At 41.2% G+C, this 25,184-nt stretch overlaps 1 protein-coding gene across 1 annotated transcript; it reads right to left on the bottom strand.

Moving 5' to 3' along the window:
* Window positions 1–1,924: 1,924 nt before the first annotated feature.
* WDR1 (WD repeat domain 1) lies at window positions 1,925–25,184 on the bottom strand. Its single transcript, XM_059721577.1, has 15 exons — window positions 25,034–25,184; window positions 24,685–24,806; window positions 21,473–21,563; window positions 18,494–18,641; window positions 16,083–16,263; window positions 13,764–13,841; window positions 12,897–12,977; window positions 12,537–12,770; window positions 11,557–11,646; window positions 10,632–10,786; window positions 8,704–8,791; window positions 6,878–6,988; window positions 6,280–6,453; window positions 4,664–4,808; window positions 1,925–3,670 (listed from the first exon to the last, which is right to left on the bottom strand). Exons 1-15 carry the CDS (start codon window positions 25,047–25,049, stop codon window positions 3,561–3,563), a joined length of 1,824 nt encoding a protein of 607 aa, XP_059577560.1. The 5' UTR covers window positions 25,050–25,184; the 3' UTR covers window positions 1,925–3,560.

The raw sequence follows: 25,184 nt of genomic DNA on the forward strand, positions 1-25,184 counted from the left end.
AAATTAAGGTTCAAGTACCAGAGCATGAACTGGCATATCTGTAACTAAGACAAAAATATGCCTCTGTAGGAAACAGGGCCCAGATTAGCAGAGCGCCTCATTTCCTTGTCACCCCACTGGAAACTGCATTTACAGCTGAATTAGAGCACCTTCTCTTAAAAAAAAAAAAAAGTAACTAGAATTATTATCCTTATTCTGTTATGTTCGTCCCTCTTTTAAGTCCTTAACAGTTTTAAAGATGACACAGGCACCTATCATATTGGCTAACATGAGTCTTACCAACAAATGCCTGAAATCACAATTTTAGAGAAAAGAAAAAGTTTCAGGTGTAGTTATTTCACTTACAAATAAGGGATGGGCTGGCAAGATACAGGCCACTAGACTCCTGTTTCACAGGTGTTTTGTTTGAGGGTTATGATCTCTTACCTTCAGAACTGGTTCACAGGTATCACGTAATCCATGTCAGGGGGTGCTAGTTGAAACAATATCATTGTGAATGGCCCTGACAGCAGGTAACCTTCTGGCTATGCTTTGTATTGCCAAATGGGGGAGGGAAAAAGAGAGGAATTGAGTTGTAACAGAATTTTCTTTGAGCTATTAAATTCATGGAAGCAGGACTGGGGCTCTGCAATGAAAGAAGCCATTTCTATATTTAAGAAATTAGAAACCAACAGTGAAGCAAATAACCAAATCTGAAGCACAGACAAGCACAAAGCCTGTTCAAGTCATATTAGTATTCTCTGACAGACTCTCTTACTAGTACCGTTTGAGTCAGGCAAAGGCAGAGCAGGTTGGCACCTCAAAGGACTTCACAGGCTACAGCAGTGAGGGCCGACTTTGTGGCACACCTGCCAAAATTAGTGCCAGTCTCCAAGTGCCCCCCTGATCCTCCTCCTCTGCCCAATCTCCTGCACAGCTTTCTGCTCACTGCCCTATGCTCCCTTCCCAATCTCCTGCTCCATCTGTTACTGTTCTCTGCCTCTCCTCCCTGACTGCTGCATGCCAAGCAGAGACTATTCCACCTATGGTACTTGTGCCACACCTGGGCTACTGCCTACTTCATGGCATCTGAAGTAGGATGAAGCCTACTGAAAAGCTTATGCTTTTCTGAATAAATTAGTTTTTAAGAGCACCTGTACACAAGCAGCAAGGCTGCTCCAATGCATTGTAATTACAGTGTGCCACAGCAGGCTCACTAAATTGCATCTGCTGGAGCATGGCAACTACTGGACTCCAGCATCTCATGTAATCGGCATCCTGGTGTTTAAAAAAAGTGCCCCTGCTGCCATTAACTAAAGCTCACTGCATGAGCTTTCAGCACCCCAGTGCCATTTTTAAGCACTAGGATGCTGATACACCAGATGCTTTGAGAGCCACTGTAATTAAAGCACCCCTCCACCCCTTCCTGGTGGGGGGGGGGGGGGGGGGGGGGGGGAGAGAGTGTGAGTGTGTGTGTAAACACTTTAAGATGTCACCCAGCCCTTGCCTTCATGGGTGAAGTACATTTAGCTTCCAAAACTGACACCTGGAACAAGTGCTCCCCTAACCTGCGCATCCAGAGGTTGAGGAAACAAGTTATGAGAAGTAGGCAAGAAGTAGCTCTGTATTTGCTGGATGCCAGAAGACCTCAGTTGTTTTTTCCAGGGAAATTATGCATTACATTTGTGCAATTACTTACTTCTTAAGTGAGGTATGGCAGATAATTACTTTCTAGCGCTTTAGGAAGCTACATTCAAGTTCATTCTGAAATTTTTTCTGGTGAGCCTTTTTTTTTTTAAAAAGAGAGAAAGAGGGCAGTTTCAGAGGAATTGCCAGTAGCACTAGCTTAGCTTCAAGCACTGTGTACATGTCATGTGGTAGGCTAGTGCAAGCAACAGCAGTGCAAACTTACTATGGCTAACGGACTACAAACAAGAGTATGACACTTGTTCAACATTCTTTATTTCAGATATACATATCCTCAAATCCTCCACCCTTTTGCCCTTTAAATTTTACATACATGAATATTACGAAAAATAAGGAGCAGTGCAGAGGGTCCAATAAAGAATTACACAAAAGAAAAAACTTCACTTTGGTGAAAGTTTACCTCAAGTTAACAATGAGCGAGTTGGATAGGAATTCTTGTAGGTTTCAAAAGTTTAAACTTGTATGGAAATTTAAAGTATAATTTTAAAAGATGCCACATCAAGCCCTTTAATATCCAAAAGTATAAAGGTAACTAACTGGACAGAGGCCAGTATGCAAGCAGGAACAGAATTTTTAAATCTGATGTCTATCAGGAGTCATTAAGGACACTGATTGGCTAAAGTAACAAATATTCCCATTCAGATAAAAAGGGAAACACTCTAACAAGCTGAAATCACGAGATAAGAGAGAGTATTAAAACAAAAAAATCCCTTTAAAATACAAAACATGACTCAGGAAAAAATGTCCTTTTAATACTCGAAACCTTTGGGCAGTGGCAGCTTCTTCTTTGGTCACAAGATCTAGTCATCTACCTACCTACCTTTCCATAGCAACTGTCTTTTTCCTCTGCTCTTCCATACCCTAAAACTTCAAGTCATTGAAATTAAAAAACTTGACAGTGGATTGTGAGGAAGGGGAAAAAAAAAAAAATAAAAAAAAAATGTAAGGAGTAATTAATCTGAATGGCTTGTTAAAACAGCTTCACTGTAATTGGGTTCTGCTATTGTAGAAGTAATATTCAGCACTACTTAAATTGCTTTGTTTGCAAAAATCACGTCGTAACAATGCTTCACTTAATTTAATTCCTGTACCTTTAAAAGTGTTATAATTACTGTGAATGTGTTTACAATAACTTGATTCTTCTCCTTATGAAACAAAACATATATCTTTAAAAGCAGAAATTTAATTTTCTCCCGACACTGAAATGACCACTCAGTTGTTCATAAGGTAACGGATGTTTCTGAAGAAAACACCATGATAGTTGTTTGTAAACATTAAACCCACAACAGTAAGTACATCAAAATCCCACATTATCATCCTAAAATAATCACAGAAGTTGACATGAAATACATAAAAAGTTTATTATGCATGTACCCCACTTCATTATCTGGAGGAGGAAATCTGAGGCAACAGTTTGGTGCAGTACAGACAAGCAAAGCAATATACAGTAGCTGCACACAGATTGATTTCTTTTGGATCACAACTAAATATTTTTACTATGACCGTTAGTACAGAAATGTTCTGCAATTAGAAAAATGAGAAGTCCCTCTCTCATGCTGTACAATTTCATGTATTCTTTGTTAGAAAAGAACTGGTCAGGTTTGAATCGTTCACGCCAACTTGCTAGGCTGTTGCCTCTGGAATGTTCAGCACAAAGGATAAGCTCCAGACATAAGTTAAGTGCTTTTCATGTGCAAACTGTTACTGGCTAAAGCTTTCAAAGTACATTTAATTACAGATATGAACACCCTGTAAAGATATGAGGATATGATAGAAGACCCAGAGGCCATTACAGATTTGTTAAGAGAAATGCTATGTTCCACTGCAGTAGTTCTAATCCCTGATTAGGTCCTTCCAAAAGACAGAGTTTATGTTCATTTGTAGGAGATAGACCACTCTTTGACAGAAGCATCATGGGATGTTGTTATCAGGGTATGTTCATCTAGCCATGCCAAGCTGCTTACATGATGTAATCTATGAGCATCTGTAGGAAGAAACAATTATGTGTTGGGAGGGTGGGAAGAGAGGCGTTAAATGAGAAAATGACAATGAATTAAGTCATTCTAGGCATGGTCTATTAAGTAGTGCATTTTATAGCAGTAAACAGCTTCCTTGTTGCAAGCAACTATACACAGTTTGCCAAGACAACCATTATTTGAGTTAGGTAGAAGAGAAGGCTAAACAATTGAGACATCTAAAAGGGCAGACTAGTGATTCTCAATCAGGGTGCCATTAGATCCTTTGAAGGGTGCAGTGAGGTGTAAAGAGATAAGCAGAGAAGCTAAGCAGACAGGCCTGTGTCAGGCTTGTCCCTGCCTGCATGACACCCCACCGCTATATAAGGAAGCAAGCACTATAATATATAAATTTTGAACCTGGGTGCCTCAATTCAAAGTTATGGAAGGGTGCTTCAAGCCCAGTGAGAGGTGCCTTGAGACCAAATAAGGTTGAAAACCACCGGCACAGAAAAACCACTTTGGGCAGCTCCAAAGGAGGAAGGGGAGCTGATGCTTGGCAGTGGGTACCAGCCATTATAGTATGCGTGTAGAAACAAACAAGTGAACTAAACTGCCCCAACTTTGCGCTTGCATAAAACAAGGTTAAAGTTGGAGTGACTTTGTTAAAACCTGTAGGCAAGGTTCTTCAAGGAGATGCAATATCTTTTATTAGACCAACTGAGTAGTTGGAAAAAAGTTCTAGGCAAGCTTTCAGATGCAGTCACCCTTCTTCAGGCATAGGGAGTCTCTGCTGGTCTGAGATTCCAAGGAAACCCTTGATAAACCTGCATTTTTCACAGGCTCAGGCCAGTGTAACCGGTACCACCTAACAGCTGCTGCCCAGTCCAGGGCAGCAGCAGCTCTCTCTCCTCTTTGGAAGCCACTGCAAGTGTATGTTTGTTAGTGACCTACTCGCTACAGAAGTAGAAGATTAATCCTGCAGCTCTCAAATCTTTTTAGCAAATGAATGCAAAACCTACCTGGTATCTTGATGCTAGTCTCTGCGTCACTTAAGGTCCAAACATACACCATCATATCCATACCTCCAGAAGCAAAATGCTCATTGTCTGGTGACCAAGCAATGCAAACAATTTTTGCGTGGTGTCCATAAAATACATTGTGTTCCTGTTTGGTAGTTTTAGAAAGAAAAAAAAAAAAAAGTGTTATTGTGCAAGCTAAGTTGTTTGGGGAGGAAACCACCTACAATTCCGCAATCTATTATGTTGCCAACTGTTAAAAGGCAACAGTTTTAACACATTGCTCCGTTTCAATAACTGTGCATCTCAGGTGAAGAAACAAAGACATCTACGAAGCACAGGTGTTATTTTAATATCTATTGTGGGAACTGCTTAAGTCCTCATTTTGTACTACTTCATATTATACAAATAATTGAGAGAGAGAGGAGAGAGAACACAGAATTCTAACACAAATCATTAAAAAATGGCAGGACTGAAACGTTCAAGTACACACACACACACACACACACACACACACACACACGCACACACGAGATGCCAGAACCAGTGTCCCATGCCAGCAGAGACTGCAGCAAAGACCATTACTCTATGAAACCTCTATAGAAGGTCTGTAGAACATTTAAAATTTCATTCTTGAATTTTTTTCTTCTAGACAAGAGTGTAAGTGGTGACAAAAGAAAAGAAAGTTTCTGGAACATCATCCAGGACTTTTCAAAACAGCTTTAGTCAAAGTCATGGTTACTTGAAAATACTTTTTTCACATATCATCACTCTGCTGAAGCCATAGTTGCTACTTGCCTTGATCCTTGCTTTAAAGTTTGATTAAAAATGAACAGAAAAATTGGGAATTTAAGTCTACATCTGTCCACTTAGCTGGACCTTCTTCAGAACAGACCATACATTGTGGCTGCATGGATCAGTCACTAGTCAGCTGATCAAAATAATACCTCATTCCTGTCTATTTAACGCAGAACGCACAAAAAAAAAAATGTCTGTGGACAAAGTGATGCACAGAGAAAGGCTAGCAAAGATTCACAGGAAACTAAATTCAATGGATGTTTCCATTATATAGATACTCTACAGAGCAGTAGACTAAAAATATATGAAAACCCAAATCCTTGTTCAATGGCAGTCAAAAAAAACCCAGGTGTTTTACTAGTTCATAGCTTTATACCTCATCATTCATTTCTTCTTGTTTTTGGTTTACATGATGTTAAGTACCTAGCTTTTCTAGTTGTCAACCTATACTACTCTTTCCCTCCCTTCACTCTAGGTCAGGGGTGACCAATTCCCAGCCCAAGGAGCCATGTAATCAAGTCCACAGCATTCTATGCATCCAGAAATTTGTGGGCCCAATGCAGTTGCCACCACTCCCACCAGAGGATCTGGCCTGTGGGTTTAAAAGTTTGGTCACCACTGTCCTAGGCAATAACCTTGATACTGCAAAACTAGCTACTGTGAAAGTAAAAGCTTGACAGATGACAGCTGTAACTTATCAAGTGAGCTTAATGGAATCTCATTGCAATACAGATTGGTTCACCTCTACCCATGTCTTATGCAGCTTTGAGACCAATGTTACCAACTACACAATTACAAGAGTCAGGTACAGCAGTTCTTACCGCATAGCCATCAGCAACACTGAAGACAGTAACAACTTTGTTTGCATCACAAACTGCAAGAAAGGCACCATCATGAGAATATGCCAGGTCAGTCACAGGACCTTTAGCTTCCAAAGTCCTCTCAGCATTTTTCAAGGACATTCCTTGGATTGAATATAAGTGGACATTTCCATCCTGAAAGTTAATAATAAAATATCAAAGCTATACAGACAAACGGGAAAGATTACAAAGCTAGAGGACCTCAAGTCAGTTACATCAAGGATTTCTTACTTTACGCACTAGAGGATAAGCCATGGCTGAAGTCTATCAAGTCTGAAATAGGCAAGTGCTCTTTAGAACACGAATATGGGTTTAAGGCTTCCTTCAAATTAATTCTGAATGCAGATGCATACAAATTTGACCCTTTATAGGAAATAAATGGAAGAAAATGAAGTAGGTGACCTGTATACAAGTCATGGTGATGTGTTGTTGAAAAAGCTGGAAAACAGCAACGGTGCAACAACTATTATGTCTTGGCTATAGCTACTTCAAATAATGTTAAATACTGCCTTTTTATTTTGTGCTCATAATCCAAGAGCTTTAGAGAGAACAACCTTACCAATCCTCCCACGGCTACAGTACTGCCTCCTGGCTGAACTGCTACAGCTTCTGGCTCGTAACCAGGATCATCGATTACAAAACATTTCTTCTTATCCTTCATCAAGATGATCTGTAAATACAAACTGGTTTGCTATAGACTGTTGCTTCAAATATCCAATAGGCCACATTATCTAATCATGAATTTATATTCATACTGTGAGTTGCCACAGTGGGCATTTACACATCCAAAGGGAATGCTGATTCATTCTCCAGATGAAAGGGTAATCCACAGAGCAGAATGGGACACATGCTTGGTGACTAAGTTTTTTCTTGTGAGCACTTAAGTGACTCACAGGACTGTGACGGTGTTGGAACACAGAGTCTATTTTAGCAACTGTAAGTGATCGACATTTTTTTGCACGTTAAACGTTCACTTTTGTTAAGCAAAACAAAATAGAGCAACATGAAATGTAGAGTTTCATGTTCCCCTTTTTGGCAGACATATCACAAATAACCAATATGCCCTGCCCAGAGTGCCACTCTGATTCCCTGCTTTGTTTCCTGCTTCCTTCCCTGCGTTTATTTTCCCCTCCCATCTGCTATATGCCACACAGAGGCTGCCTAGGCTATTTGTGGCAACCTTGCTGCAGGTTGGCCACCCCTGACCTAGTTCATAGATCACTTCCAATCATGGATAGTGGAGTAAGTTTTATATAAAACAGTGCATTACTGTGTACCCATATGAACTAACAGCAATTTTCCTACCTAGCTGCACCTAATGGGAAACTGTAAAACCATAGCCAAAACTTAATAACTTCTTGATGATGCCAAAGAGATTCTTCCCCTTCCCACAACTCCTCCCCAAAGCAAAATATGTCCATATTAGATTTAAAATAGCTGAGTTATTCAGTGGATAAACACAATTCAGATGAAACAAAACAAAAGATCTCCCTGCAGATGAGAAGATTTTGTGGGTTTTAAAGCCACATTTACGCTCTCGGTGTTTCTTTCAAGGTAGCATTCCAACAACAGTCAAGCAATCCATCTTGTGTTGTCAACACAGAGTAAGCAAGCTGGACCCATCTTTGAAGTTCTGCAGTTTAGTGAGCTAGCCAGAGGAGGTAATATAGGGGTTAAAATAAAAAAAACTGAAGAAAAGAACACCTGTTTCTGTATCTATTATTAAGATCAAGAGATTTCTATACTGATCGCATCCATCATTATACAATGCTAGTGACCTGATAACATCATTTTAACAGTATTTAGTATTCGTAACCAGTATACTTCCTTCTACCCATCCCACAAAAAGGATATCAACAAACCCAAATGCTCCTAAATAGGCATGTACATTCACGCAAGATATGGGAATGCAAATGTCTGTGCATAAGGGTAGGATCTATAAAGTTAGATATTAATTTATTCCACCTGGTTATATAAAGCAGTGGCATTTATTTCCCTTCATACAATGAAATGCTAACCTTTCAACCATCCCATTCCTTTCTCCTCACCATGGTTTAACTAAGCAAATTTGTTTGCTCTACGGATTTAAAAATTGGTACAACAGTCTAAAGCATTGATATTTTATTCTGGAACAACTGTATGGCACACTGAAGAAGTGCACCATTTCAAAATTTATAGGAAAAAGTTATATAATTGCAAGGAGTACATAGATAAAATCTCAACCAAAATATCTTTTGATCAGATTAGTCTATGCTGTGTGAAGTGGTTCAAGACAGCAAACTGATTCACAACAGCTGCTTCAATAAAATCTACCATATGTTGTACAAGTCTCACAATTCACTAAATACTGTACAGGTTAAACAGATCAGTTATTTTGATACTCACTTGTCCAATGCATACAACTACTGTATATCCACCAGGACCAACAGCTAAACATTTTGGTTGAACATCCATTTTTATAGCATCCAGACCACTGAAAGGAAGAACAGGTTGTTTTTCCCTATACATTTGTTCAATAAAAAAACAAACAAACCACCAAACAAACTTAGAGGCCCCAGCTTAAAAACCATCCACTGAATGCTTCTTGCAAAGCTACAAACAAACAAAAAAAATTCACCCTTCATCTCTTATGTGCACTTAGTTACGTTTCCCTTAAAACAACTTATTTATCCACTATCTTTGTCGTGGAATATACCATTATAGATTAGAAGTCCTGAGGAGGTCTGTTACTATCTAAAGCTAGACTATTCTTAGAAGTCAGAGATGCCTATTAAGGACCTATTATGTATGTGTACAGATATTCATTTGTGCCAAAAGAATTATCTTCTGTCAGAAGGAACAACCTAGGAGCTAGACTACTTCACAGTGAGCTCTCCAGCCAGCAGTACTAGAGGGCTGTTGGGAAGGGGGATGGCTAATTAGTTATTTTGGCTGCTGAAAAAAAACAAACAAAACCCTGCCAGACAGCCCCCACCCCCTTCTCAGCAGCACCCAGCAACAGTACCTCCAGGGAGGCAGGGTGGCTCCTGCCCCTGGTGAATGCCCCTCCCCAACCTACCAATCAGCTAGCTAGCAACACTGGCGTAAGGGTGCATCCTCCCATGAACCCTTTTTCTTCCCTGCAGGAAAATAGCCCTGCTCCTTGCGCACCTCCAGGAGGATGCAAGGGTGAGGGCAAAGTACTCAGCTGCCATGGCAAGGCTCCAGAAGCTTTACTGCAGGGACACAGCTGCCTGCTTCAGGGCTGACAGTAGTGCAAGGAGAACTGGGGCAAATTTCACCAAAGCTCCCAAGGCTGCATTGCTCACCCTGCTCTGATTTGGATCAGCTGGATGGTACAGGCTACAAGCCAGATAAGCCATAAGCATAGAGCCTTTCCCCAAGCCCAGCTCCTAGACCTTCTGGCTTAAAAAAAAAGTCGCTGCCTCTGCCACCCAGTTGAGTAGGCAGGCAGTTCTCCCTGAGCTTAGCTCTCAGTGCCCAGCAGCCAAGCACAGCAAATGCCTGCTTCTTACATTAGGAATGCAGTTGTGAGAAGCTCACAGGGAGCAACTGGGGCTTCTCCATACACCAGCAGGTAACAGGAATAAGGTGAGGGAGGGGGGAGCAACTGCTTCCCTGTACCTTCCCCAGACCAGGTCAGACATAGGAGCCTTTTCCCCAGTTCCACTCCTGGTCCCCAGAAGGAGTTAAGCCCAGGGAAAGGCATGCAGACATTCAGTTTCCTGGGAGAAATCTTAATTTAACCCAGATTGTTCCACAGATACTTTCTCGAAAAGCAGCCATTTTTGCTCCGGGGGAGGAGAGGGGAAACCAACCCCCTTCCCCCCCCACCCCCACCGTGAACATCTGCACGTTGTTTCTGCTGGGAAAACAGCGATTCTCCCAGTACAAACTGAATGTCTAGTCTATACGTTACCTAAGTTTACCCAGTATGAAATAACCTTGCCTTTACAAGAATAAATCAGCAGAGGCAATGGTTTCCAAAAATTTTACAGCTTATTTGTTCTCCCCAGTATGAAATTGGAATGCAAGAACTTATTCAAGCATTGCAGGCACAGATAAATCTGGCTGTACAGGAAATAAATCAGAACTTTAAACTGCCCTGAGCAAAAAAATGTTTTTAGTTGAGTATACCAAAGAACAATGTCTACCAGTTTCAAATAAAAATGCATAAAAGCATTTCTACAGTTTCCATGGTAACCTGAAAAAGCCACACAAGCTGTATAGCAAGGGTACCAAGCATCCCATAGTATAATCACTTAAATCCTCTTGGTCCAAACCAGAGCGCCAAACACAAGAGTTTGACTGACCTGTAGTCTTTCTTGCTGAGGCTGGTGTAACGCACAGTGTCATCCATACTGCAACTGACCAGCTGATCCATCTCGTCTACAGCCATCCTAGAAACCTGGTTTGTATGGCCTTTCCCAAAAAAGCCATCATTCTCTCCAGTTTCAGAATCCCAATAATGTGCAAAGTAGAATTAAGGAAATAACAGAGATCTTGCATAGATAGAACAAGAGCACCCATATTCTATCCAACAAAACTAAGCATCGCCTCACATATTCTGAAATGAACTAAACAAGATTTTGCTTGGATAATCAATTTAGCACAGTAGCAAGGTATTTGCAAATACTGAAACATTAAAACTTTAGATCTCTGAACCAAAAGAATTGCACTTCCCGAAAGCATTATAGATTCAGAGCACTGAACAGACTCAACAAAAGAATAATAGTGTAATAGATGTCTCAAAAAGGTAGGGAGAAATATGCAATTCTAAGTAACGCAGACTACTTTGCCTAGAAAGGAGCTAACAGGACGTTATAATCCTCTCAAAAGCATCTCCACAGGGAAATAAAGGTAGAACTGTATAGTACATGCTGAAAGATCTGTGCTAGCTTAAAACAGTGTAGATACAGCAGAACATGTGTTAGCACACACTAGTGGCCAGAGTATACAGCCTCCAGGGAGCTGTCTTCACTGTTGCTGCCTGTGCAAGATAGATTAGATTAGTGTATGCCAATTACACCTTTGAGACACACTGTCAGTCTAGGAACAGGAATTAGGTTCAAGAACACCCCGCATCAAGAAAGGGTGTTACTATCGTGAATGATAAAGATTATGGACAAAGGTATACCAAAACAATTAGTTCAGCAGTAAAACCTAAACTCTATATTTAAATAGCTACCTGAAGAAGCTAGCACTAGAACAAAAGATGAATTTGATTCCCAGAAGGATATTAATATGTCCATCATGACTTCCAGAGTAAATATAGGATTTACCACCATTTTTATGCACTGTGAGACACTGAATTGATTTACTGTGACCCTGTGGAAGAACAGGAACATGTCTGATGGGCAGTTACATTTCTCACTTTATCAAATACACAAAACTAAATCAATTCAAGAAGAGTTACTGACAGTTGAGAAAAGTACCATTCCATTTTACTTTTGATTACTGTACAATCCCATCTAGGGTTCAAATGCCTAATTGTTTACGGTCAGTTCCATTTCAGTGTTAACAGCAATGCTATTTCTATACTCTGCATTCTTAAAAGGAATGAATTACCCACTATGAATAGCTCTATTACTTAACTTTATTGGAGTGAGATACAGTTATAGCCTCTTTCAGGCATGAACTTTAAATTTTAACTCATGGAGTAAGCAAACAGCACTTAGAGACAGCTGAATACAATCACATACTTTATACCAGTTACCAGAAATATAGCAGAAATAGCAAATATCTGGGACATTTGTTTCTAGTTCACATAAAAGTGTAAGGTCCCATGAGATTGCTTTGTCAGCCAGTTCTATAATTCCTAAAATTAGAACTCGACTATATAGTGATCCTGCTCACCTTGTTCACACCATGTAGCACTTAAAAGGATGAAATAAGATACTCATAGGTGTTTTTTCCTTCAACTCTATGATGATTCCTTTGATGTCTTAAGGATGTTTCAAGCCTGGGAAGGCTATTTTGTTAGCTTAATTAAGACTGTTATGCATAGACAATGCATCAGAATTTGTTTTCATTTCTGTGACTTGTTAGTCATTGTTACAGTTAACAATATTAGAGTTTGACAGTTACAAGCTATTTTAAAAGCATTCTTTATAGTTACCCTTTTAACAGGGGCTATTCCAAACAAGAATAGTACCAATACTAAATGGTATGGTAGAAGTAATGCAGTTTGCTACAGAGAATACAAAGAGTCAACATACCTTTATGACACGTAAAGGCTTACTTGGATTGTTCTTATCCAAATAGTTGATGTAGCCAGAGAGGGAGACGCTCAGCAAATGGTCTTTTTGCCACAAGCAACCCAACTGCTGATCCAGAACATTTGATCCCATGTTAAATGTGTTGACTACAGAGTTAGCACCAACATCCCAAATTTTAGAAGTTTTATCTCCAGAAGCAGAAAGTAACTGGCTGCTGTCAGGACTCCAGCTAATCTGTAAAACAAACACTCACTTAAGAGTATGTACTATTGCAAGCTTTTAGGTTTTGATGCAATTCATAACGGAATGCTAGATGTTTTGTTTTTGTTTTTATCTTGACTAGTGCAAAAATTTACTTACAGCATAAATTCCTCCATCATGTGCTTTATTTCCACCCAGACAACAAATTTTCTCTCCAGTCTTTCCATCGTAAATAAAAATCTTGAAAAAGAAAAATATAAATGAAATTTGAAGTGACAACCAAAAGGAACATACAAAATGTTTGGGAAACTATATAAATGCATTGTACATCTAACATTTTTTTGCTGCATAGCACAAATAAAAGTTTGTTCATTTTAAGTTAGGTCTCCAAAACAAATACAAACATACTTTAGCTATCAGACAATGTGACATTATAAATAATCACCCTGACCTATACTGAACATTGGTTCCTGACATTTGAAATAGTGGAGGTATTGTAATTATGGCTCCTACTGTGAAAGCAGCTGCTCCCAGTTAGTCATAAGAATCTGCCTACATGAAAGAAGCTAGCTATGGCAACAGCTCTGCTGTCATTCTTGCCCTCCCAGGTAGAAGACCTGCATAAAGGAGGCTTAGATCCTATCTAAATATTTGTATTACATGCAGCTTCCTCTAGCAGTGGATGTGACATTATAGTGGTATAGGACGAAGCCCCATTGAAAATACTTGAACGTTTCCCCAAGTCTTCTGACTGATTACCTGTCACTGGGAGGGAGAGCTCTCTCTGCTGGGGAGGGAGACTAGAAAAAGGAGTTGAATAAATGCAGTCTGCTAGGAACACCCCCATGTTTTGGTTGGGTCTTAGTAATATTATAGTACAATACTGAACATTTTTAGTCCATTTTTTCTCAAAGGAAAAGAGAATCTGCCTGTATTCTGTGATCCTGCTCAACATCACACACAAGGAGTAACCCACATGCTGGTGGGTATACAGGGAACAACATCAAGGTAACAGCTCCTTTTTACCTGGCCATCTGCACTAGCTGTAGCAAACCTGTTCCCATCAGGAGAGAACCTCACACAGTTCACAAAGCGGGTGTGGTCCTGCAGGAGACAGCAGGAAAAAAAGTTTTTTTTAAAAGCTTTAAATAATGCATCTGCTGTACTTGCTTGCTAGATACATCCATTAAGACAGTGAAATGCTTCCACAAAAAGCTCCTTGCCACTGAAGTCAGAAGCTAAACCCCAGGGTAAGCCATGTCCAGTAGAGTCATCTGAATCAACTTGGGGTAGGTAACCTTGGAAGATGCAGGCAACTAGATGGGCTCAAGCTCCAAGGAGGAGCCATGGAATCAATGTTTACAGAACTCCAAGCAAAGCAAATATGAGAAACTGAGAAGTAGCAGTCAGTGCTTTGGGTCAGGATGAACTGGGCTGAACTGCAGCCCTTATAGCAGGGTTAGGATTTGACCTCCAACCTCTGCCTCCCCACCCAAAGTATTCTTTCAGGTGAAGTAATAGAAGTCTAAAGACTCAGGTTATATGCAGGAGACATGGATTTCATCTAGTTAGTAGAAAGTATAACCAGTGTTTAAAAAGAGCTTTACACATTTTTTCCATTCTGCTAAAGATGCTGTTACCCTAGCATGTTTTCCAAAAATGAGCTGGCAAGAACGAGGTGTGGTCCCTAAATAAACTATTTAGGAATAGGACAGACCATTCAAATTGGTGCTAGCCAAAATAAACATATTAAATAGAGAAGCAATCAGGCCAAAACACTTAGGCCAGGTACAGACATTAGAGTTCTACCAGTATAAGTGATCAGGAACTGGTCTATGCTTGTAGCAGAACAGAAGTTCAGCACACAAAACCAGTCTATATCCATAACAGAGCAGTTATGGCACACACACAGACCAATTTAAAAATGGCAGAACCCTGTCTAAGGTTTGTCTCCTCCCCCACCCAAAAAAAGAGCACATGTGTTCTGTTCATTACAGAAAGAGATTTGGGAGATTATTTTTGACACTAAGGGCAGGCTGTAGCTGACTTACTTTGATTAAATAAAAAAATTATTCCTTATGATCTTTCAAATTCTTAAAATTTGTTATAGGTGGTTACAGAGCTTAATCTCCCTCCTCCTACCTTGAACTCAGATGTCAACCTTTAAAGTACGGCTGCCCTGAAAGACAGCAAGACAGCCCTGCTTGCACATAAGACCAAGCAGTATACTGTCACTTAAAACTTCTACAAAAGGGTGGACTGGCAAAGTAAGTAGCTACTTTAGTTCCAAAGCATATTCAGGAATGATATTTGGTTGGTCTGAAGATCTCATAAAACAATTGTTTTGTTAAAATTTAAAAGAGGAAGAACTTACTTAGCTTGCTGTGTAAGGTAAGATCTTTTTAAGTGAACATACAATGAGTAACAGGCATTTTATTTCCTTAGTTGACAATTTTATTACTATTTTTAGAGTCTCACTCTTACTGTAAGGACTGATCCATCTGCAGAAGCACTAAGAGACAAAATCCCACTCTGAAACAGATAAGCCGCAAGTAAAAGCCAAGAAAACCTGCCCATGGCTTCTGACGAAATTTCTGAATGGTTTACTTTTGGTCACTCTAGTTTTCACTTTGTTACTTAAAAGCATTCATAATGCATTGGTGAAAGGGATCAGAAAGTAAGTCAACTAGCTACCTCCGTTGTCCAATACGAGCAATATGCAAGCAGAATTGACATAAAAAGGAGGCAAGTTGTAGTTAAGTTCAGTTTTAGAAAACATTGTGATATTTAAATATATACGATCATCCAATTGCTGTTTAATTTTAAAAGTTACATTTGTAAAACTTCTGATAAGATTTAGAGGGGGAGGGAAATCCAGCACCATTTTTTAAATTGGATCTCCCCTGAAATAGTCTGTTAAAAAACTGTCGAACCATTCTGCGATTTCTTTAAATGAAAGACTCCCCAAAAATTTACATTAAAAATGCCTTTTTTCAGTTACACTTCCCATAAGCCCACAAGACTGACAAAAGTCAGAACAGAGACTGAACAAAGATGACACTGGAATTTAAGTTTGTGAATTGTTCAAGGGTAGATATTTAAGATCAGAGGATTGTTTAGTTTCCTCTTTAACCCATAATTTATTTTGCTTTGTAGATCTGAAATAGACCTTCGATTATGTTCAATCATGAATTAAAAAAAATACTCAGTGCCAGTTAACTTTAAAATGGACATTGAGATCTTTTGTTATCTTCTTGGAGAATTGCTCCAAGAACTGAAAGTATGCTGGAAAACAGTCTCCCATAATTAAGCTTACGTACAGAGTAAACAGTACATTAGACTCACACTTATTGTAAACTTGAATTTGAATGGTGGTCCCTCAAAGAATGCAGCACAGTTGTCATCACTGCCAGTTGCCAGTCGGTAAGGCCTTGTTTGCTTTAAATCCACACTATTGATCACTTTGTTGTGCCCAGTGATCTCTCCTACTGAAGAGCCAGAATCCCACAGGAACACAGCTCCAAATCTATTTTAAGAGGCAGACGATACATAAATTTCTTCCATAACTTTTAAGGATAACTCCTGGAGCATCTGCAATCAGCATACTGAGTACACACAAATAAAGAGATAAGGTCATCTAGGCTACACTTAAGATTAACTATTTACCCACGTTTGAATGCTTGACCTAGGACACTGATGGGTGCACAGTCTTCCAGCCCCACAGTCTGCACTCTGGATCCTGCATGCAGGGTCAAGCCTTTGGGTTCAATCCAGTGTGCTGGCCCAGCCCCATGCACCAGATCCAGCTGCACATGCTTGTCCAAACTGGTGCACAGCCTGACCTCACATGCCAGGTCTGGTCAGGTGCCAGCATGATATAGCATTCAATGCCATTATCCAGCTACAGAGCTTCCCATAGATCAATTTGGCAACAGGGAAGCAGTAATTAACACTGCCACCGCTCCCCCCCCCACCCACTGCCAAATTTTTGGACCAAAGGGGAGACCCATAGGCCAAACGACATGGCCTCATAGGCTAAAGTTTGGCAGGTATAAGTTTGATTACTACTGGTACAGGAGATGGAATGTAATTTCAGCTACTAAGAAATGCAGTAGATGACAGCATAATGGCAAAAATCAAAAGAAACCTTTTTTTGGATAAAAACTTTTAACAAGTTAAAAGCATCCCTTGGATATGTTGTTCTAAGAGATCTGTAACTTGAAGCTTAAACACAAAACCTGTGAATGGTCTCCAAACAGTTAATGGAGAGATAAAAGCAAACAGTATTGGGTCCATTATCTCACTATTCAGCCTAGAATAGATATTTTGCTTTAATATTACAAGTGTTCTAGGTTCTCATCTGTAATACCCTTAGTTATTATCTAAGCTAAATAACATGTAGAGATCTGAAAGAGCTATTGTAACTTCTTCTAGGAATATATTTCAGTAGATCCTAGAAGAAAAGAGGAATATAGATTACACAAAATCACTTATGTTAAGATTTGTCTAGTTAAGTGCTGGTAGTTACTATTTTCAGGGATACTGAAAGAGAGATAACTACACTGACTATTATTTTTATATAGTATGTTTTTCTAAAGTCAAACCAAATAAAGGACATTTTTTTTTTTTTGTCAGCTCTTATTTTAGAAGTTACATTTTGGAACAGTTAAATCATAACATTTATTGTCAGAATAATGCAGTTATAGAACAGATTCAAGACCACAGGTGGGAAATTAAGGATTTTTGGTGAACTCTTATGGGCTGGATGCAGAGAGTTGGTGCTGTCCTGGCCTGGTGCAGCAGCAGGGGGCAACTGATCCTATTTGGCCCCATACCTGTTACCATGGGTGGCAGACAGACCAGGTGGGTGGGGTCTTTGTGGAGTCTGGCCCAGGGCCCCGGCAGGCAGGGCACATTTGACCAGGTCGTTGGGATGGGGCTGGGGCCCAGGGAGAGCTGTGATATGCTCCCTACATGTCCCTGAGACAGGCACCAGTTGTGGGCAGGAACATGCAAGGAGTAGAACATGGCTCTTCCCCAGGCCTGGCACCGTCACTGCTCCACAATCCCACCCATGCATGCTACTCCTGGACACTGGTCCCTGCCCACTGACAGCCCCATCCCATCTATTTTGCCAAGTGTGCCCTGTCCACCGGGGTCCTGGACTGGCGTCCAGGGAGGCAGTGCTCATCCCCCAAGTTCATCTGTTCTGGACTGGCCTCCACATTCCTAAGCCAGCCAGTCTTCCATGCTAGCAAAAAGTATAAAATCACCAAATGCAGCTACAGGACAGATGCTTCAGTCAAGTACATAAGCGTGACTGGTGGTGGACTCTGAAGTGCAATTACAATAAGACTACTTATATTTTTATGGATGATGCAAAATATTAATCTCATCAACAAGCATTTTTCTAAAAAACAACTCTTAAAAAAAGTAAAACAAACCCCCAATTAATAAGACCCTATTATCCTAAACTGATGCATTTAAAAAAAAAAAAAGTGGTGCTGCTCTCTCTACTCTGTCTTTTCTAATCAAGTATTCTAATGAAATCAGATGTCCCCAGGGTATAAACCACTCAGAAGTCCTTTACCTCACAACACAGCTACGAAAATTCTGCTGGGGAACACTGAATCTGGAAGTCTAAAAAGAGGATCGAGACATTTTTTCCCTAGTGGAGCATAAAGTTTTTCTTCATTAGGAATTGAAAATATACCATAAACTGCATTCTAACAAAACAAACAAAAAAACCCCCTCACTTTTCTCGTCCTTCTCCAACAACTGCAATCCTCTTGCTGTCTTCAGTCCAAGCAATATCCTTTATTTTTCCTGCAAAAGGCTGATATTCATACTTCAGTAAGTGTTCCTTCTGTGTGGTATCCCAGATTCTAAGCTTTCCAGAGACATCTGTCATAAATACAGCAGTACATTACTATCACTGTGCCACTAGGACTCAAGTAGTCACGACTCAATCTGTCACAGTAAAAATGTTCAGCCATACTGAATGACAGTTCTAAACACCTGCCATAATAGACCATTATACTCCAAGATTCCTTTGGACTCAGGTTAATTTAAGAATGTCAATAGCAGCAATAGACAAGGCAGCATTTTAGATACTTAGGAGTAAACACAGGGTATTTATAAACAGTTGGGACTCGAGCCAAGAACTTCTGCACGCATTGAAGTCAGATGTGCGTTCACATGAATTCAGCTGCCCAATGGACCAAGTGCATGATCTATTCACTGTGTACACAGAGAAGTTGGATGCACACGAAATCTATAGTCAGGCACATACAAAGCACAAAGGATAGAAATTTGTTCGACTTCTGGAGTACCAGTAATATCACCATTGTTTAATTTGTGAGAGAAAAAAAAAAAAAAGGTTTAGAAAGTTTCAAAGAAAGAGCCCTATGCCACATGTGCTACCTTTGCTAGCTGCGTCGCTGTCTACCAGCTGACCTGCTAAAAATTGCTTGTTCCTAAATGGATGTCAATGTTCTCAAGTAGACACCACAAATGAGGAAGGATTCAAAAGTGACCTTAGAGTGCAGAATAATTCAGTCAAACTGAATTTTACACAAGGGGTTGGCAACCTACTGTCCATGGGACTTTGCTCATTCCATATTGTATTGTGTGGTGGGAGAAGTGGCAGCAGCTGGATCCTAGTGGTATTTGGCTATGGACCCAAGTTGGGTCATTCCACCCCACAGCCAGAAAGTGTTGCCCACCACTGGTCTACACACCACCTTTGTGTGGTGTTGCAAAAACTGGCTCCCAATCAGTTTTTAAGCCTCCTGTCAAGTGCTCAAAATATATGAGCAGTTTGGTTATTTAAGAAGAGGTCCATAAGGGGAACTATTAAAGCATCATAGAAATTCAAACAGCAGTTCTGAAGGATAAAAATCTGAAAGATCCTGTTTTTAGGAATTCCCATTTTGCTGAGATGGAACAACTTTCTGCATTTTTCTCCAGAGCTACACAAGACTCAAGGACCCTGTGCGATTCTGCTAGATAAAGAAGTGAAGCACTGTGCTTTAAATTCCCATGTACACTTACGGTACCCCACCAATGGCACCTCCTGGCAAACACTGTTTAGGGTGCTTTGAGGGCAGAGCTATACAAGCTGAGTAGGGTTAACAACCAGCAAACCCAATGTTTCAGCTGAAGACCTTAAACAGGGGTTTTATAGTAGTGGCACAGCTCATAAAACAATTCCTTTTTTCTCATACGTGGAGACTTCCGCCATGCAACACCACTGATCACACAGCTGACTGAACCTAGAATTCAGGCTCCAAGCAGACCACATCCTTATGCTGCGGGCTCAGGAAATCCATTATCTATAAGCAAAACTACTGCAGTGCCTAGGAACAGGACACTCTGCCAGGCTTTACAAAACACCAACAATTGTCCAGAGGTTAATATCTGGAAAGTTTTAGTTTCACTATTATGCCAGGAGCTTACTTAAGAAGTTGGAGGACATTTTTCATGGGAGTTTTGTTTTTTTTTGAGGAAAAGTTTTCTATTTGACAACGGCAAGCAGATTTGTCAAAAAAAAAAAAAATAAAAATCCAAATATATTTCTGTTCAAAAGAAGGGAAGGTCAAATGCAGTAAACTCTCCGGTAACCAGCACCTTACAAGCCAGCATGCTGGTTAACAGAGCATGCCGGCTTGTAAGGAAAAGTGAAACCGGAAGTGCCCACTGTGGCACTTCCCGTTTCTCCAAGCCACCACAGCCTGGGGCAAAGCAGCCTGCGCTGCTGGGCCCCCACGGCCCAGGGGCATACAGACTGCGCAGGGCCCGCCTCCTAGTCCCACAGGAAGGGCGGCAATGGCCCAGACGTGGCGGGAGAAAAAAAAAAAGTGGCAGCCCGAACAGGTAAGGATGCCTGTTTGGGCTGCTCAGTTAACCAGCATATTTTGTTATCTGGCATCCCCCAGGAATGGGGGATGCCGGATAACAGTTTTTACTGTATTACCGTTTATTCTACAATATTTGATACCATCTTTAAAGTTTCTATTACCGATTGTTTTCTCATCTAACAAATATTGGTTCTCTCTGGTGAAGTTTGGCATTATGTGGGTGTATTTATTTCCTGGTTTAGTCACCATCAAAAACATCTGCAAGAGTTCCTACTATAGGAACAAGACATTCACTTGGCATACAGTCTCATAGTGTGGGCTCATACACTATTTCAGAGAACTGAGAGAAAAAAATTATGAGTCAGCATTCTCAACATGGGAAATTGCTGTGGTCAGAGCTGCAGTTCAGGTTATAGGCCTAAATCAAATCATGCTAGACTGCCAGCAAAGAAAACGAATGACTTTTTTGCTCTTGACAGACAGAGAGATGTTCTCTCACCCTAAAAGGAATCTGACAGCATTTTTGCAACTCATCAAGGGCAAAACCTACTTCACAGTTCACTTAGTCCTGCTGCATACACAAGAATACCTAGAGCTGGAAGACAAAACATTAACAGTCTATATCAAGGTACAGTGTTTTTCTAGATACTCTACAAACCATCTTCCTGTCAAAGAAAACAAGTCTAGTAAGTGCAAAATTATGAAGAAAAAAAATGCTACAGGGTTAGGGGGGTTTTTGTTAGTTTCTCTCGTTACTAGATCCTTATTAAGAATAGTATGTAGTCTTTACATGTAAAATGTTGCAATGAATTTTATTTAAGCATTTTAACAGGCCTGTCCATGTAAATCACACCAATATGGACAGTGATACCCTACCTCCAGATGCTATGTAGAATCCACTGGGTGCATACTTGGCAACCACTACTTGATGGGCATGCTCGGTGTAGATGTCTGCAATTGCTGGATTCTATTAAAAAAGAAAAAAAAAAAAAAATTGTAAAACTTCTGTGCATTTCTCATCAGAAACAGATTCAGAGTTTCCCCCCCCAAATTAGTGTTTAAACACAGAGGCTACAAGTCACTGTCCACAGGGGAGGGGTGGGGAAAGTGACAGCAGATGTGCCATTGGATAGCAGGGGAAGTTATTGCTTTGTCACTTCAACAATATAGGGTCTATCCTGATGACTGTCAAATCCTAGCGGGGGCTGTGCCGACTCCCAGAATACCTTGTACAGACAGACAATACAAGTGACCATTTTAAGCACCTCTACTCTTAGTGGTCACTTTAACAGAATTAAACATCTATTATCTAGAAGTCTCAAATTATTCATCATTCATACGGAGAGACTCTCGTTCATTCACTTTCTAAGATCCACTAAATGTCATGGTAATATTGGCGCTTTCCTCAGGAGATGCTGGACTCAGAGCACATATTTTGTACTGTAAAACTTGCAAACTTAGCTGTAAAAGATCTTGCTCTTTGAATACTTTAATTCTGTAGAGATTTATCATTACTTACCTCATATAAGAGTGCTTTTCTATTCTGCTCTCAAGTACATTTCTAATAATTTATTGTAGCTAGAAATGCAGTCAACTATAAATTTTTTGCATCTTAAGAAGTCACCCAGCTCCCTGCCATTCCCCATTTTGCTATACGTCTGAATTTTAACTATGCAAGACATGTCAATAGTTGTACTAAATGTAAATTAATGTTTTCCCTGTGCTGGGTTCCATCTTTTGGAGAGCCAGAAAGTTTGTTAGTAAGGGTAATAGGTAGTTCCAGTTTTACAGCACAGCTAAAACAGTCAGAAGTTAAGTGGCTAGAGAGACTGGACTTGAAGGATACTGAATGATAAAAAACACAGAACATTTAAGGGTTCTTTTGTTGTTTTGTTTAGGTTGCTTTTCATTCTACTGTTAGAGACATCATGGGGTGCCAGGCATTAAAAACAAAACAACCCAAAAATTTTCAGTTATTTTTTTTCCCCACGTATATGACAGCATAACCAAATGTTCCATGTTTGAGTGCCTTTTATAAATTCAAGAGAGACTTTCAGATAATCTGACAATAGTCATTAAAACAAAATGAAAACAACCCCCCCCCACAGTGCTGCATTTGCTCTTGCTAAGACCATTAGAATTTTAATTGTACTAGAGAGCAAGTAAAATACATTCAGCAACATGCAACAGTATGCCATGTTTGTGTAGCTCCTCTGGAATATTGAAATCAGAGCTGCTTATGACTGAGGCAGTGCGAATTTCAAGCTTTACAAGCATCCCTAGTCCCCCTGGCTAGCTGTCCTTCCCCTGCACTAGTTCAGGATTTTGAAGCAAGCCTTAGAATTTTGTCAGAAACAAGAGACTCTTTGTCAAATCCCAAAGTTTTACTTGGTGCTTTACTCCAATAGCAATACTGGAGCTCTGAGCATTGAACTCTGGTAACTTGCTTGGTTACCTGGCTAGACCAGAACAATTTAAGTTGCCACTAGGAGTACTCTGACAAATTTATGCAGGGATTTCATGGTCCCTCTAAAAAACAATAAAAAGAGTCAGCCTGTTTGGTTAGAGGACTGGGAAGGGAGGAGCAGAGTTGTTATATTTTCTCTAGCCTTCCCTAGTTTTGATGGGTAATGGTCCCAGACAGGGAGGTCGTTAATTAGGATAGGCATAGTGCTTGACTAGATAGGGTTATTTCTAGCTCGCATACTCTGACTGTACTATTTAAGCATGATACATTAGTATTAAGTACTACTGACACAACTTAAATAGTATGTAGTACCAGAAGCTTCTGGTTCTAGGATTTTCTTGGCTAAATGACCATGGCAGGAAAAAACACAAACAAACAAAAAACCAAAAACAACAACAACAACAACAACAAAAAACAGATTACCACATACTCTGTTACAGCATTACAATAAGGAGGTTATTTTATTTATTTTTGTTTAAAGGAGAAACCTCCAAACAACATTTCAAAGCAACAAGTTTACAGGGGATCAAATACTTAATTCCATTTTTGTTTGGTTGGCCATGGGAAGCACACCTTTGGGATTCTGGCAGCAAGGTTTGAGATAAGCATAGAATAAAGATTTAACAAGGACAAATAAAAACCAAATCACTGAATGAATAAAGATTCCAGAGATCCACTTTCAGACACATTCACTGTAATGGATGTCTGCTCTTCCCATCTACAATGCTTTTCTTAGCAGAGAAACTTAGGTTACCATTGAGAGGGGAGAGTTGAGAGATTTGCCAGTGAATACACCTACATATTACAGCCGGTGCAGAATTCAGAGCAGAGCAGAAAGAGCCTAGAGACTATCCTCCCCCCAATGCATTTCAATAGGATGCCATCTTTGAAGCTTGATGGTTACTATTATCATTCAAACGGTACACTTAACATGACACCGCTGATACCCATATAAAGAAACAACCTGGGCTATTAAATGTACCTGCTGTCTCCTGAGGTTTCATTCATTTGAAAAGGACTGCCCTAGGCTCAGGGCTGAAAGCCTGCAATATGCAGACATTAGCCTGTCAGTCAAGTGACTGACAACCCTTTGGATTCCTGGAGCCTGGGGAAGGGGCAAGGACTGGATTTCAGCAGAGCGGCTCCCCGGCACCTTCTTCCCCCAGCAGAGCCTAGGCCTAGCACAGGCAGTGCAAGGGTCACTGTTAGCCAAATAAAGGTGTTCCCTTGCCTCCCTACGCACCAGCCAGCTGGCTGGGAGTCTGGCAACAGGGAGATGCGGCACACGCAAGACCACCTCCCTTGCTGCATGAGGCAGAGATTTCAGACATGAGGGCTGGAAGGGACCTCAGGAGTTCCTCAGACCCAGCGTCCGGCCCACGGGGCAGGAAGTCAGCAGGGGTCCGACGAACCAGAGAGACAACCTCTTCCGCAGGATTTTCCACAGGTCTCCTCCCTGCACGGTCCTGACCCAGTCGCACCCTCGCCGGGTCCCTTTCTGCTCTGCCCTCCACGCGCACGGCAACAGCGCCGCGCCGCGCCAGGGCAGCGCAGGAGACCTGCCGAAGCTGGGAGGGGACCCTACAAACCGGGGGGGAAAGAAGGAAGGAGGATACGTTACGTCGATGTTCCTGATGACGACGCACTTCCCGTTGGCGTACAGAAAGCTGTTGCCTTTGGGATCCCCTCCGAGGATCTTGGAGACGCCCCGCTCCACCTGGGGGAGGCTGGCGAACACCTTCTCTGCGGAGATGCAAAGAGGGGTGGAAAGGGAGTCAGGCAGGGCCCGGGCTGACCGGCGCCCTCACTTGTTGCTAGTCGCAGGCGCGGCGGGGGGAGGGGAGGGGAGGGAGGGGAAGGGAGAGGAGGCGCCGCAGGGACTATGCCCCTCCGCGCTCGCTGCGCACCTGTGGGCGCGGGGAGCCGGACCCCACTAGACTCGCCCCCGCCCCCGAGCCGCGGTCACTCACTGATCTCGTACGGCATCTTCGCCCACTTGTTAACGGCAGCGGCGGGGCGCGCGGGCGGATCGGCCTCGCCCTGCTGCTGCGAGCGGCGCGGAGCTCAGCGGAGCAGGAAGCGCCGGCAGAGCGCGCCGCCCGCCGCTGCCTTTGACCATAT

Source organism: Alligator mississippiensis, chromosome 2 (assembly GCF_030867095.1).
Source record: "Alligator mississippiensis isolate rAllMis1 chromosome 2, rAllMis1, whole genome shotgun sequence".
Lineage (NCBI taxonomy): Eukaryota > Metazoa > Chordata > Crocodylia > Alligatoridae > Alligator > Alligator mississippiensis.